At 35.4% G+C, this 16,736-nt stretch overlaps 1 protein-coding gene across 1 annotated transcript; it reads right to left on the bottom strand.

Moving 5' to 3' along the window:
• Nucleotides 1-14,388: 14,388 nt before the first annotated feature.
• On the bottom strand, nucleotides 14,389-15,857 carry LOC119771175 (zinc finger protein 675-like). Its single transcript, XM_038266669.1, has 2 exons — nucleotides 15,609-15,857; nucleotides 14,389-15,550 (listed from the first exon to the last, which is right to left on the bottom strand). Exons 1-2 carry the CDS (start codon nucleotides 15,708-15,710, stop codon nucleotides 14,453-14,455), a joined length of 1,200 nt encoding a protein of 399 aa, XP_038122597.1. The 5' UTR covers nucleotides 15,711-15,857; the 3' UTR covers nucleotides 14,389-14,452.
• Nucleotides 15,858-16,736: the final 879 nt, after the last annotated feature.

Genomic DNA, 16,736 nt, shown 5'->3' with positions numbered 1-16,736 from the left:
AACCAAATCAAAACATGGCATGGCCGTGAAAATTTCTATTGGCAAAAATTGAAACTGGAGCCTGTTTTTAATCTACTTTTGTAAGTATAAGACAAGATTGTCACTTAAGAATTATCCTATAATGAACAAATATCTTTCAGGATGCATGGAACAAAGTATTTTCCACCGTGGGACTTATTCCAGAAAACAGTGGCTGTCCCGGAGACCTCCAGTATCGCAATTTGGCAGCTAAATTCCCGATTTCAATTCTGTAGGATTGACCGGAATAGGAGACGCCAGGAATCAACAGACATTAAAGGCTTGCGGTGCTCCTGCTGCAGATTCGGGTTTGGAAGGACACACTCGCAAATTCGTTAAAGTGTAGTTCTAGCGCTCCAAAGTTTTGTTTAGTTCGGATTAGGTATATTGATGAAATTTCAGTTAACAAATGATCTATGAAGTGCAATAAAATGTATTTAAGCCCAATCTAAGTGTTAGCATGTTTTTCTCTTAAATTTATAGCTGTATCTGGCTCTTGACTCCGAGGGAGGCAATTTACTAAAAGATTTTATTTCGAATGTTATATTAGAAAATGTAACAGTATTTGAAGCTGCTCAATCCCGTCAAAAAACCATTTCCCAAACAGGCGTGACGATAAAGGCACAGGAACCACCAGTAAACATCGACGATCACTTCCGACATCCCAACATCAAATCCCCAACAACGCATTATCAATCAAATAAATCGGGTTCCCCTTCGGTCAGCTGAGAGTCGGTAATGTTGTATAGAATAGTAAACAAACCCGAAATAGAACGGACAGAGCGAGGAAAGGGAGAGAGAGAACATATTTTTGTTCCTCCCACATTTTTTGACACTTACAGGGTTGGATCGACAACAGTAGCACTATGGGGTTTCAGGCGGCCATAAATCGAAAAACTGACATACTCTAATTAATTTTTTGGTATTTTTTTTCGAAAATAAACATTCTAACTAAGAAAAATCCGGAGTTTGAAAGTTGTAGGTTCAAAATTCACTGAATTGCAGACCTTCAAAGGCGAAAATGGTAAGAAAAAACATGTTTTTTGACAAAAAAAAAATGATTATTTTTCATAGTTGTACTGTATAGCTGTTTATGTATTTTTTCCTGCATCATTATATATATTCAGAAAGGTAATTGATTCAACTTTTCAATAATATTTTATAAAACATACTTTTACATGCTAAAAAAATAATAAAAATCAAAAAAGATGGATTTTTATTCAAAATTTAGTTTTTTTAACTTTGTTAATGGAGTACTTTTTTTGTGTGCATTTGTGCGATCTGAAAATTTTGCAGCTTAAAATTTGAACCATGTCCTAACTTGTCTCCAAATTTCAAAGTGCACTTATGTGCACTTTTGAGTTATGCCATTTTGAACATTTTGATTCATGCAAGGAAATTAATGATTTCGCGTATACGCTTGGTTAAAATCACATTATTTACCTGCGGAGGCAGAAATGACGTACCTGCTATGTATGTTTTGAAATTGATTTGATATTCATGACTTTGTTGGTACTTAGGTACGTTTAATAAAATTAAAAATTCCTGTTCTAAGTATTTTACAGAAACGATTCGTCGAATATTCGTATCAGTTCGTTGTTGTGTTCTTTTGAAAGTATGGATAATAATACCATACTGTCCCTGTACGATATAACGAAGCACTATACTGAAAACGCGAGAACTGCTTTCGAGTATATTTGTAAGAATTACAACATTGCAGAACCATCACATGATCAACTCAGGGAAAAACCACAACCAAAAACGTGGACGAGAATCCATACAATGTTCCATAAAATAAACCGTCTAAAATTCTAAAACACCGCAAAAATCAAATTTTAATTGGAGGGGAAGGGGGGGGGTGTCTTCAAAGAGAGGTGGATTTTAACTCAAGAAAATGGGGAGGGAGATTGAACGTAAATCAGAAACTTTAACATAGCATAAACCGCCATTCCGTGCATCAAATAGACAGAGCAAGAATATTAAAATTCACCACTTTAATGCATGTGGCCTCAAATATATATATGAAAAAATCGAAAATTAAACTTTTTTTTTGGAAAAATATCAAATTTCATTTGTTATCATTATACTAAGTACAAACAACACAAAAAAGTCACAAAAAAGCAAAAAAATAATTTTTGGCCGCTCGCTTATATGGAAATAGCCCATAGTGAGTAGGGGCCCAGCTGTAAAACAGAAATATATAGTCCAAAATCAGCTGCAAATCGGCTGTCAATGCGCTTTTGGTGCAATTTTAAAAACTCCTTAGCTGTTATGCGTAACACTAAATGCGCTTTTAGTGCTGAATAATTTCCTGTTTTTGTGCTGATTGGTTACTTGGGACGTGCACTTTGAATTTTTCAAAAATATTTAGACTTGGCCGAATGGTTTTTCTCCAAAATTTGTATGGATAATTAGGGCGGATCGTCCTCGAGATCGTCGCTGTTGCATAAAAGCAAAAGTTGCATGCAATATGCGGGAGTAGCAAACGAATTATACATGCAAACTTTTGAAAAAAAAACGTTACTTAATCCACATTTAGGTGGTTGGCGCCTTCCTCACATTTAAAAGGTGCTATCCAAAATGCAAAAAGTGCGTAAATAACACTTAAGTGCTCATAACTTTTGATAGGGTTGTCAGATCTTCAATGTTTTAGACGCATTGGAAAGCTCTTTTGAATACCTATCCAACAATAGGTCGCATGAGAGTTCCGGACAACGTTTTCATTAACATATCTGAGATCCGGCCTCCAAAAAGCGTATAAATAACACTTAAGTGCTTATAACTTTTGATAGATTTGTCAGATCTTCAATGTCTTGGACGCGTTGGAAAGGTCTTTTGAATACCTTTCTAAAAATGTATAGCATGACGGGTTTTCTTACAAAAACCACCCTTTTTACAATCTTCCGGACTTTTGTTAAACTCGTTTTTTTAGCATAACTTTTGAAGTACTTAACTTAACTTTATCATTTTTAATAGCGACTTATGGGACCCCAAGACTGATCGAATGACGCCAAAACGAACAAAATCGGTTCAGCCAATGTAGAGATAATCGAGTGACAATTTTTTGATCAACATCCCACCACACACACAGACATTTGCTCAGAATTTGATTCTGAGTCGATAGGTATACATGAAGGTGGGTCTAGGAGGTCTAAATGAGAAGTTCATTTTTCGAGTGATTTTATAGCCTTTCCTCAGTAACGTGAGGAAGGCAAAAACGTTACTTAATCCACCTTCAGGTGGTTGATGCCTTCCTCTCATTTAAAGTGATTACAACCCCCCTAAAGTGCCCACATGTTTATGAATCTCCCCTAACGTTCGCAGCACCTAAGAGGTCCTAATAAAAATAAGTGATGAGTAAAAAAACAGACTACCTACAGACTTTTTGTCAAGATTATACAGACACGGCCTTTGAGGAAAATGGCATCCCTCTACACGGCTTTTTCGTGGCGATCAGACCCGACCAGTTGAGGTTATGTGAATTCAGACCATTTTTTAAAACGCTTGTAATTTAAGATAGGTAAGTCAAATTTTGAAAATTTTTACTCCACCTAAAAGGTCTTTTTATATGCTTTCTAAAAATATATAACATGTGAGGGTTTCATGAAAAAACCACCCTTTTTATCATAATTTTAATTGGGTACTAAAGCCCTATCTCAATTTTTATGTACAACGGTAAAAAACACGATTTAAAACCATTTCTGATCACTTTTTTTCATTTTAATGCAAAATTTTTTTTTTGACAAGACAACATTTTTTCGATGGATCAACTATGGTCCCCTTTGAACGAGCTGTCAAGTAGGAGCTTTTCTGTCAAGAAGGACCGCGAGGTTAATTTTTCAAAATTGATTTAAAAATCCATTTTAAGCTCTTTATGGTCGTACAAAGGGTCATTGTACTCAGAAAAATAAGCTCTATCACTGTAAACAAGAATATCAGCAATCTAAGCTTCATTTTAGGACCCAATTTAAAATGAAACAGTTTTTTTAATATAATTTTTTTAATACATGATAAAACTGCATGAATTTAAATAGCAACTTAGGGGACGTTAAGACGGATCGATTAAAACCATTCCGGCCAAAATCGGTTGAGCTTCACAGCAAAAAATCCGATGGTAAAATCGCATGCAAAAGCATGCACATCACCTTCGTCAAAATAAACACTTAATATTACACACTGCATGTACATTTTTTGCAAACACAAAAAAAGTTGAAACCGACGGGATTCAAACCCAGCACCAACAGTAAGGACTGGCGCCTTAGCCCACTTGGCCATCAGACCGATGAAAATCTGGTAGGATAAACGCATATATGAGCTTGACATTTCGGTCAAGTAGGTTTCCCATACTGATGGGTTAAATATTTCAGGGTGTAAAATCACATAAAATTGCATAAAATAATGCAATATTTATTTTACACCCAGGCCTTTTACACGCAGCTGGATTACTACTTTTTTAGCTGTGTTGTGACGAGATATTCCAGTGACATTGATTTGGTACACATGTCTACATACAGCCAAACACACACACGCAAAACGGACATTAGGTATAAATTCCTAATTTTTAGGTATAATCGAACCTGACTGCAATAAGGTATTTTATTACTAATCGGCTATTAGTAATAAAATTACTAATAGCGTTTTAGTACGAGAATTCCTATATTTTAGGTATAATTGTAGAACCAAAATACCTAAATTTTAGGTATTTTCTGAAAAGTGAGGCAACCAAAATAACTAATATTTAGGTATAATCCAAGATGGCGGACCATTATTATTCCTTATTTCTAGGTATAAATACCTAAATTTGAGGTATTTTCTGGAAAAGTGAGGGATCCAAAATTACTAATATTTAGGTATAATCCAAGATGGCGGACCATGATTATTCTTTATTTCTAGGTATAAATACCTAAATTTGAGGTATTTTCTGGAAAAGTGAGGGATCCAAAATTACTAATATTTAGGTATAATCCAAGATGGTGGACCATGATTATTCCTTATTTCTAGGTATAAATACCTAAATTTGAGGTATTTTCTGGAAAAGTGCGGGATCCAAAATTACTGACATTCAGGTATAATCCAAGATGGCGCACCATGATTATTCCTAATTTTTAGGAATTAATACCTAAATTTGAGGTATTTTCAGAAAAAGTGAGGGATCCAAAATTACTAATATTTAGGTATAATCCAAGATGGCGGACCATGATTATTCCTTATTTCTAGGTAAAAATACCTAAATTTGAGGTATTTTATGTAAAAGTGCGGGATCCAAAATTACTTATATTCAGGTATAATCCAAGATGGCAGACCATGATTATTCCTTATTTCTAGGAATAAATACCAAAATTTGAGGTATTTTCAGAAAAAGTGAGGGATCCAAAATGACTAATATTTAGGTATAATCCAAGATGGCGGACCATGATTATTCCTTATTTCTAGGTATATATACCTAAATTTGAGGTATTTTCTGGAAAAGTGAGAGATCCAAAATTACTTATATTCAGGTATAATCCAAGATGGCGGACCATGATTATTCCTAATTTTTAGGCATAAATACCTAAATTTGAGTTTTTTTTAGAAAAAAGTGAGGGATCCACAATTACTAATATTTAGGTATAATCCAAGATGGCGGACCATGATTATTCCTTATTTCTAGGAATAAATACCTAAATTTGAGGTATTTACAGAAAAAGTGAGGGATCCAAAATTACTTATACTTAAGAATAATCAAAGATCAAATTAGGTATTAAGTATTATCCAAGATATATGCAGGCAGAAGAAAACAATGGTTTATATGATATTAATATTTTTATTTACATCAAACACAACTATTTCATAAATGTTCACACCTAAAAATAAATATTAAAATTTAAATTAAATTTTAATTTTTAAATGTATCTAAATTTTTAATATTAAATTTATAATTTTTTTTATATTTTGTTTTTTTTATGTTTTAATTTTTTATAGTTAAATATTTTAGTATTTTAATATTTAAATATTTCATTATTTTAATATTTTAAATTTTTAATATTTTATTATTTTAATATTTTAATATTTTAATATTTTAATATTTTAATATTTTAATATTTTAATATTTTAATATTTTAATATTTTAATATTTTAATATTTTAATATTTTAATATTTTAATATTTTAATATTTTAATATTTTAATATTTTAATATTTTAATATTTTAATATTTTAATATTTTAATATTTTAATATTTTAATATTTTAATATTTTAATATTTTAATATTTTAATATTTTAATATTTTAATATTTTAATATTTTAATATTTTAATATTTTAATATTTTAATATTTTAATATTTTAATATTTTAATATTTTAATATATTAATATTTTAATATTTTATTATTTTAATATTTTAATATTTTAATATTTTAATATTTTAATATTTTAATATTTTAATATTTTAATATTTTAATATTTTAATATTTTAATATTTTAATATTTTAATATTTTAATATTTTAATATTTTAATATTTTAATATTTTAATATTTTAATATTTTAATATTTTAATATTTTAATATTTTAATATTTTAATATTTTAATATTTTAATATTTTAATATTTTAATATTTTAATATTTTAATATTTTAATATTTTAATATTTTAATATTTTAATATTTTAATATTTTAATATTTTAATATTTTAATATTTTAATATTATAATATTTTAAGATTTTAATATTTTAATATTTTAATATTTTTTAATTTCAATATTTCTGGAGTTTTTTTTTAACAGGTCCAATAAACCAAATTTCCAGTTTTTGCTTTTTGGATGTTTTTAGAACTGCTTTGAGTCAGGGGTATTGAAAACCACCCAAAAAGCAAAAACTGAAAATTTGGTTTATTGGTCCTTTTCAAAAAAAACTCCAGATTTTAACTTTTAAATTAGGTATTTTCCAAGAGCTATGCAGGAAGAATAATTTTTTTTTAAATTATATAAATTTTTTTATTTACATAAAACACAACTTTTTCATAAATGTACTTACCTAAAATAAATATTTAATGATTTGAATATTTTAACATTATAATTTTGTATAATATTTTATAATATGTTAGTTCTTTAATATTTTAATATTTATTTATTTTAAATATCAGTTATTATTTTAATATTTTAATATTTTTACAACTTCAACATTTTAATCTTTAAATATTTGGAATTGTAGAATATAAGATTGGATTTTTTGGAGTTTTATAATGTTTGGAATTAGAGATTTTTAAAATTTTCTCTCTCTCCCCTCTCTTTCTATTTTCTCGCTCTTCCTGTTCCCTGCTATCTCTCTCTTCTCTTCCTCTCAATTCAACTTTTTCTCTTTCTCTCCTATCCTCTCTCCCTTTCTTTCTCTCCCATATTTTCTAACCTCTCTCTTTCTCACTTTCTCTCTACCTCTCTTACTCTCTCTCTCCCTATCTCTCTCCCTTTCCTACTATCTCTCCCTCTCCTACTATCTCTCCATCTCCTACTCTCTCTCCAAATTTATCTCTTATCTCTCTCTTTCTTCATCTTTGCCCCTCTCACTCCCACTTTCTCTCTCTCTTACTTTCTATCTCTCCTTCTACCCTCACCCTATCTCTCTCCCACATTTTCTTTCGCTCTTCCCCTCCAGCATTCTCTCACAAACTCCCCCTTTCTCTCCCTTTTCTACTTTCTCTCTCCCTTTCCCATTTTCGCTCTCTTTCACTCCCTCTTCTCTCCCACTTTTTCTCTCCCTGTCTTCTTCTCTCACCCACTTTCTCTTTCTTTCTCTCTTTCTCTTCCTCTACCCCACCCTCTCACTTTCAATCTCTCACACACACACACACACACACACACACACACACACACACACACACACACACACACACACACACACACACACACACACACACACACACACACACACACACACACACACACACACACACACACACACACACACACACACACACACACACACACACACACACACACACACACACACACACACACACACACACACACACACACACACACACACACACACACACACACACACACGAACACTTTCACAAACGCATACATACACACACCCGCAACGTCCAACCAAATCACAAAAAGATAGATTTCATTCCCACAATCGCCACGGTCGCACAATCCCCACGGTTGGGGTCCGTTTATACTTCCCCTTTCCAGCTCTTCCGCAAATATCCGTACCGAGATCCGTCCTCCAGAGCACGAGATGGAAGAGGCGGTTATTTTAATTCCGCCGGGAGTTGAAGGTTCCGTCCTCCTCCTCCTCCTCTACCACAAGCACGCGAGCCACACTTCCTCTAATAAGGATGCTCCGGGTTCCGTTCTCCGTGCAGAACCGGAGAACCACTTTTCTTCTGTACACTTACCTTGCCAAAGTTCCGAAGTTTTCAGCAGCACCGCGGAACACCAACTCACAGCCACGAAATTATTTTGTTTTGACTTGTCAAAACGTGAATCGCAATTTTTGAACTAAAAAAAATACTAAAATTTAGGAATTTTTAAGAAGAACTTCAGTGTTCTAAAAAAATCCTAAATTTTAGGAAGAAAAAAATACTAATTTTTAGGTATAATTTGACAAGCTAGAACATAAGTTCAAAAAATACTAAAAATTAGGAATTTATACCTAATGTCCGTTTTGCGTGCAGACATTTGCTCAGCTGGTGATTCTGAGTCGATATGTACAAATGAAGGTAGGCCTAGAAGGTCTGATTAAAAAGTTCATTTTCCGAGTGATTTTATAGCCTTTACTCAGTAAGGTGAGGAAGGCAAAAACCATTCGGCCCTGTCTAAATATTTTTGAAAAATTCAAAAAGCACGTGTTTCTGGGGACGCCAAACTCCATGCTTCCCCTTGAGTTGAGCCTGCGCCGAAATTTTGTTGGTTGGTGTGATCTGCAAAAGTTTCATTAATTATAAGTTTAATCAAAAGTTTTGCAAAGATTCAAAACATTTGCAAAAGAATTTGTTTGAATAATGAAAAATTGCAAATTGGATGGAATTATGACCGAGTCTTAAACCTGCCAAACATACAAGAATTTCCCTAGCTAAAATCATTAAAAAAAAAATTTCAATGATTTTTAAGAACCCAATGCCATAATCTAAACAAAAATATGGCAAAAGAGCGTTTATATCAAAAGACAGTCCTACCCAATTTAACCGAACGCTACGTTATTTATAGCTTACCCATCAATCTTTTCAAAACAAACCTCACGAGAACTGTCAAACATTCGTTTCGCTGCAAATTAAATTGACTATCGCCGTCGCCGCCGCCAAGCCCAAAAAGCATGAGCAACTTCCCGTACCAAGTCTCGTCCCAAAACGGTCACCGCGCCCAGGCACCAGCCACCAGGAACCGACCGCCCCCGCCTCCACCCCCGGTGCAGCGGCCACCACCACCTCAACCTCCATCGCCCGGGACGACCGAACACGACGCCGTCAACCAGCGCTTCCTCGAACGTCTGGAGCCGGAGCAGGCCCAGTGCCTGTCGTGTGGGGACACCTTCACTAAGGAGACGATTGCGGAGGTTATTCGACACTACGCGGATGCTCCGCATCCGCAGTTTTACAGCGCGTGTCTTTACTGTGGGGGGAAGTGCCACCGCTATCGGGACGGGAAGGGCATTCAGGTGTACCACGATTGCTACCGATCGACCAACAAGCTGGACCAGTGAGGGGTTCGTCACGGTTTTGTGGATATTAACACGGTCAGTGTGCTCGATTTCATCATTGTCAGTATGCAAATTAGATTTGTACTCGGAGCTATTGAGAAGCTATTCAACCAAAGATAGATAGAAATTCTGCCAGTGAAAAGACTGATGAATTACTGCTTGCATTCCCAAAGTAAGAATTATTATTACAGCTTGAATTTTGTTTGTTGTACTTAATTATTATACAGGTTAGTATTGAATAAAGTCACGTTTGTGAATCTAAACTAATTTAAATTGCTAAATTAAACATTAAAACTAGCTCATAATCGACTTGAACGCCTCCCGCACCACGGCGTGGGCGGCCTCAATGTGGGCCAGTTTCTTCTTCACCTCCGCCAACTGCTCAGTGGCCTCGCGCAATTCTTTTGCCAACTCCAACCGGCCGAGGTCGGCATATTCTGGGTACCGCTCGGCCATCAAACGTTGCTCAGCGTCGTCCTCTTCCGTTTGAACTTGCACATCTTGACGGGTGACCTCACACTGGCTTGGCTCCAATTGTGGTTCTTCCTGGACACATTGCCGTTTAGCCGGCGGCTCCATCGCCTCAACTGGACATTCCTCAAGAACTTCCACCTCAATAGATTCCGACTCCGGATCACCTTCACCCGTCTTGACCTCCTCCTCGATGTATAGCACCTCAAACGTGTCGTCCACGGGTTCAACGCTTTCAACGGTGGTTCTGCCCTCCAGCTCCGCCTCTTGCACCTCCAACACTTCAATCAAGGTCCCCTCCGAAACCCGCCCCGATTCCTTCTTTTCCTGCTTTGCCACCAAACTCGGCGCGTCGTAAAATTCCCCCTTCGGGATCACATTCACCGTCGGAACCGCCACCAGATTCAGCATCCGCGAGGCCGCGTTCCGATAATCATTCGGCTGGAAGTGCAACGTGCAAACCACGAACCGGTTGAACAGTTCCGACGGGTCGCTGCCGTCGAGGGCGAGCGAGCGGCGCCACTTTTCCATAAATTCCTTCCGCTTCGGGAACCGATGGCACAGCGTCACCTGGTCGTTGCTCGGGCAGCCCCGGACGGCGCACTGGCGGACCATTTTTTGAATGCTTGAGGGCGCGCGCGGGTTGATTTTGAAAAGTTGAACAGATTTTGGGTTGTTAGGGAAATTCCCTCTGGTGGAGAGCACTGAAGATTTAAGATTTGTTGGTAAAGACAAAAAAATCCGAAAGCCAAATTTTTTTAAATTTATAAATCCAAAAACTCTAAAATTTAAAAATTTAGAATATTAAGGCTAGTATGCAGATCGGAAGGAAAGGGGTTAAGAAACAGCTTAACGAACAGCGGAACAAAGGAGAGGGAGCGATTTCTTGGGGCTTTTCTTCACCCTCTCTGACTTGCTTGCGCTGCCGCGCTGCTCCATCAGAAGGAACACAAAAATGACAAACCATTAAATAAAGTTGAATTGAATAAATACAATTCCTGATCCAGAATAGCCGCATGAGGCCGAATCTCAGAACGCAGAATCTTGGAACGCCAAAAATTTTACGGACAAATTTATTTTTGCTAGGATGAAGTAAACCAGAGGGAAAAGCCATAACAAACATTTTGGCAAAAAAAGAAATTCAAAATAGAAATTAAAACATCTAGAAATTTGGATGTGAAAAAATAAATAAAGTTTAAATTCAAAAATTTAAACAATAAAAAAAATATAATTTTGAAAATCTTAAAAAAATATAAATCTAGGGATTTGAAAATTTTAATACAGTTCGTACTTAACGAGTTACGCAGAAAAATCGAAGCACAAAATTTGTATTCTTTTCTTCTCAAAATTTGTCGAACCTTAATTCATGTCTCCAAAAATACTCCAATAATATCAGGTTTTCTGTAATCTATGATGGGGACAAAAATAATATCATTTAAGAATTCTGCAGTTCTTTTTTTCCAAAAGGTTCTGAATTTAATAATTTAGAGTTTGGAAATTTAGGGATCTTCTGATTTAGAAATTTAAGAATTTAAGAGTTTAAGAATTTAAGAATCTGAGAATTTAAGAATTTTCTGAGAACTTTTTGAGAATTTAAGAATTCTCGGGTGAGTTTTCAAAAAGCCGTATGAGCCACCGTGACCACTGACATTAATTTCCGTTTTTCTCCAAATTGACACCAAATATAATTTATGTTTGGTTTGGGGCACTTGATGGACGTGTAGATGAACAATCTCAAGCACTTTTGAAATTGATTTAACGTAAGTGGGTGGAAAACCGATGCAAAAAGGGCTTTGTTTGTCGATGGCTCTTATGGATTTTTGAAAACTTATCCGAGAATTTAAAAATTAAGGAATTTAAGAATTTATGAATTTAAGAGCTTGAAAATTTAAGAGTTTAAGAATAATTTAAGAATTTCAGACTCTAAGAGTTAAAAAATTTAAGAATTTAAGAATTGAGGAATTTAAAAATTTAAGAAAGTAATAATTTGGAAGTTTAATAATTGAAAATTTTAAATAATCAATGGATCAAAAAATCAATAATTAAAAAAAAAATGAATTTAAGAGTTTAATAATTGGATCCTAAAATTAATCATAAATTTGTAATATTATTGTTCACATCGATAAAGCTTATTTTTCTGAGTACAATGACCCTTTGAACGACCGCAAAGGATTTAAAATGGATTTTTAATTCAATTTATAAAAATTACCTTCACGGTCCTTCTTGACAGAAAAGTTCTTACTTGACAGCTCGTTCCAAGGGGACCATAGTTGATCCATCGAAAAAATGTTGTCTTGTCAATATTTTTTTTTGGCTTCAAAATGAAAAAAAGTGATCAGAAATGATTTTTAATTGTGTTTTTTACCGTTGTACATAAAAATTTACATAGGGCTATAGTACCCAATTTAAACATTTGATAATTTGAGAGTTCAGGAATTAAAGAATTTAATTAAGAATTTTGAACTCTTTAATTCTTAATTAAATTCTTTAATTCCTGAACTCTCAAATTATTAAATTTGCATTTACAGCATTTGAGAATGTATATAAAAAAATAATTTTTCAATTTTGACTCTTTAAATTTTTAAATTCTTAAGTTAAATTTGAATAATATTTTTATTTTTGGATTCCTATTTTTGTTTAGTTTTAAAGTTTAGATTTTTAAATTATAAATTCATGAAATTTCGTATATTTTAATTTTGGAATATTTATTTTTGAATATTTTAAATATTGATTTTTTAAAATTTCAGATAAAAAGAACTATAAAAACAAAAATGTTTTGTATTTCTGAAACTTTGAATATTGGAGCTTTCATTTTTGAATGTTTTGATCTTTTATTTATTTCCCCAAGAATGCTGAAATTTAGAAAACAAAAAAAAACATTCTGCGGGGTAGATTTTATTAAAATTCAAAGGTGAAGAACCAGCATCCGTTACGTTCAATCAAGCTCATATTTGTGATTTGAGCACAGAACGGCCACCGAAACAAGGGAGCGTTCTTTTATTACCTAACGCAAAATTTTGGGAAAAGAGCAGGACGAAGTTTGCCGGGAAAATATTCTAGTACATATTTTATTTATTTAATAAAATAAACAAAAAAAAATTGGTTCATCCACCGACATAATTTTTTGTCAATCAAAGCAAGATGGAAGAATCACAACAAACTTGGCTTACACACTGATCGAGTAATACTAAATTAAGCTTGACAGAAAAAGGCAGAGAGAAAATGGGCCGCGGCGCGAGTGGAAATTGCTCGATTCGGTTTAGTGCCATAGCGACAATAGAGTTATCTACGTGCGCATGTATTGCGTGTACGTACACGATGGATTTTTAGGTTAAAATTTGTGGTCGCCAGCAAAAAAAAATGGTAAGCTAGTGTGCGTGAGATCGGGCTTAGATAACTCTATATTAATCAAATTTCACATCCGCGCGAAATCCGCACCTAAGCAAAATTAGCCATCAGCTAATCCGCGCCAAATCCGCGCTATTCGCGCCATCCGTAACAACCCTGTAAATGTCGCCAGAAAATCAGACATTTTAGGAGTTATATACACGCAAAATCCAGTAAACACAGATCTGTGTTAAATTTGATTCGAAAAATTTTGTTTTTCATTTTATGTTTCACGTTTCAGCGGTCTAGTGGTGTTGTCCTTATCAACAGGATGTATTGTCCGTTTCTTTCAGAGGCATTTCATGCCTGCGATTTTCTACACTTTTAGTGCAATAAAAACACATACCTACTTGGCATCAGATGCCATGCGATTCCATGGTATACAGCCTTGATGCGATTCGAAGAAGCAGCTCAACAAAAACAAAACGCACAGTACGGGATTTGACAGCGCGCGTTTGCCGAAAGTGCGGCGCGTCGATTTTTGGAGGCTGGTTTGCCGCGTGTCTTTTTGGGGAATACGTGCAATATGGAACAGATAAAAAAGCGAAGGTCGTCAAAACGTGAACTGAACCGGTAGGAAGTTTAACAGCTTTTGGTCACCAACGACGCCCGCCATGTCAGTTTGTAGATGTTGGATTAGGTTACCGCCACAAGTGCCAAAAATCGGAAATATTGTCAGAATAAGGAAATTGGTCTGGTTTAAAATCTTTAGACGATGATTATGCGACCCGTACAAATCGTTCTGAACATAGATTTTTTTTTCAACAATATAAAAACAATGACAATGAGGGTATAACACTCATAAAACGTAGTTATTTAATAGTTTAAACTGATTTTATTCATTCCAAATCAAGTGAAATTTTATTCAAAATCATAAAAAGCCATGACGCATTATAATCATTCAGGATCCCGCTGTGCGTACAACGGACTCTTCTTATTCATGTGGCATTGCTCGTGCGATTTCAGCTGGCTGTTGTAGAGGAAGCTTTTATCACACTGAGGAAAGGAGCATTTGTATGGCAGCGCGTCCTGAATCGCGTGTTTATTGTATTGATGCGCTCCGAGTCTTTCACGAGTCTCGTAGCTTTTCCCACAAAATTCACAACAGTATGCACGAATGGCGTGAAGTTTCTGGTGTCGTCTCAAGACACGTTGGCTTTTGTAGCGCACGTTACAGATGTTACACTCAAGGTAATTGTCCTTTGATACGTGTAATGCCTTTTTGTGGATGTTAAGTCGCGTTTTGTTGAAGAATCCGCTCGAGCATTGATCGCATTTAAAGTTGTGGTATTCCGGATGAACGGAATAATGGGCATACAAACCTTTTTGGAAGGAATAAGCTTTATCGCACAAGTCGCACTTGAAAGGAAGATCCGTTTTCCTTTGATTTCTCCTGCTGCAGGAATGCCCCGACAATTCCTCGGCCGTAGTAAATCTCTTGAGGCACAATGGACATAGAGCAATCTGCGTCGGGTCGATGATTTCTCCGTGAATGAACTTCAGGTGTTCGACCAAAGATTTCCACGATGTTACCTGTTTTTTACAGTGCTTGCAGATGTGAACAAAACTTTTTGGTGGGGCTTCTCCAATGCCGTGAACTTTAGCTTTGTGAGTCGCGAGATTAGCCTTATGATGGTACAATTTACCACACTGGTCGCAGCGGAGGTTTGGCGGCAACGAAGTCTTTGGTGGTAAACAAATTTTCGTAGGTGTTTCCGTACTTCCGTGTTCCTTGACCCGGTGCACGGCTAGATTGTATTGGAAGGCGAACGTTTTACCACAATGCTCGCATTCCTTCCTGGGGTACGGCATATTCCTAGGATGTCTCAGCCGTTTTTCCAACATTATTACGGGTTCCTTGGACACTGAAGATTCATTTGACACGGTGGCCTCTTGCGCTGGTTCAACGGCGGGAACGTTCAGTTCGTACTCTCCCAACTCTATGATTTCTTGCTTAATATCTTGGTCTGCTAAAAGATCACTATTTATTAGCTCCTAAAAGATACGAATTTGAGTCATCAAGGTGTAACAACGACTGTTTACTAAATCTTACGGATTCTTCCTTAATGAATATCGTTTTGTAGATCACAGTACTCTCCTCCGGACCGATATTTCCCTCTTTCACTTCGGAATCATCTGTTTTCAGTTCTGCCATTTTTGGTAACTTAGAAGCTCGTTCGTCACACGTCCTTCAAATGCTCAAAAATCATTAAATTAAGATTTATTGTAAAGAAAATTGTAAATTGTTTTAGGTTTAGTTACGACGACGTTTGTTTTGACATTTAACGCGAGATGTAAACAATGCGTACACGTTCATAGCAAATCCACTAGAAGTTATTGAATTATATCGCACGGAACTACCCAATTTAGGGTATGGCTAGTACAAAAGCAGTCTAATACCCAGTCGTCAATTCAGGTCGCATGTCGAGCACGATGCTGTCGGATTTTACGCAAGATTTAAGAAAACCTAGCAGTTTTTTAGATACAATATTATTCGCGCAGCACCAAACCGAAGTGCGCAAAAATCTGTTCCGCCGAACAAAAATGTAGTGGTTTTTCGTTAGCGTGTACATCAGTCTGTGGCGCAACAGCTTTGACAGGTTGCGCTCGTATTTTGATTTTTGTCTGCTTGCACAATATAACGGTTTGTGCGATTGACGCCAAAGCAGGGAAATCCACGTTTGTAATTTTTGAATGTTGGTGATTCCTGCGACGATTTTCACAAACTCAGCTCCGATTCTTCGTCGAATGATTGCCGCCACAGTTGAAGCATTTCGCTTTCGATGTTTTCGTTGATTGTGTTGCAAGCTTAAGTTTTATACTCACCTCCGCAGGTTGCGCAACGACTCTTGATGAAACAGTTTCTTCCACTATGCCCAAACTGCAAGCAGTTCGAACATTGCGTCACGTCACGGTGCACTGGACGATAACATTCCCCTTTCTCGATAAGAAAAGGTACAGTTCAACGTCGTCGTGCTATCTTGCCGCACCCGCCATTTCGACGTTCCGAGAAAAACGCGTCTTAATGGTTGACCTTAAATAAACAAAAACGAATGCACGCAATGTAAACAATAACAATTGTCCCGAAGTTTGGTTGAAGTTGGTTCCTGGAGTCCCGAGTTATAATTCCAATGTTTACGGTAGTCTAACTAGTACGTGCGTCAAACGCGTTCTGACCTGA

The sequence above is a fragment of the Culex quinquefasciatus genome, chromosome 1 (assembly GCF_015732765.1).
Source record: "Culex quinquefasciatus strain JHB chromosome 1, VPISU_Cqui_1.0_pri_paternal, whole genome shotgun sequence".
Taxonomy (NCBI): domain Eukaryota; kingdom Metazoa; phylum Arthropoda; class Insecta; order Diptera; family Culicidae; genus Culex; species Culex quinquefasciatus.
The sequence above is the reverse complement of the archived record's forward strand: the minus strand, read 5'-3'. Positions and strand labels throughout refer to the sequence as shown.

Excerpts from the sequence above, each read along its gene's own strand:
- LOC119771175 (XM_038266669.1), bottom strand. The coding sequence starts at position 15,710 with ATGGCAGAACTGAAAACAGATGATTCCGAAGTGAAAGAGGGAAATATC. Across the intron at positions 15,551-15,608 it reads TATTCATTAAGGAAGAATCC|GAGCTAATAAATAGTGATCT; the intron begins GTAAGATTTAGT and ends CGTATCTTTTAG.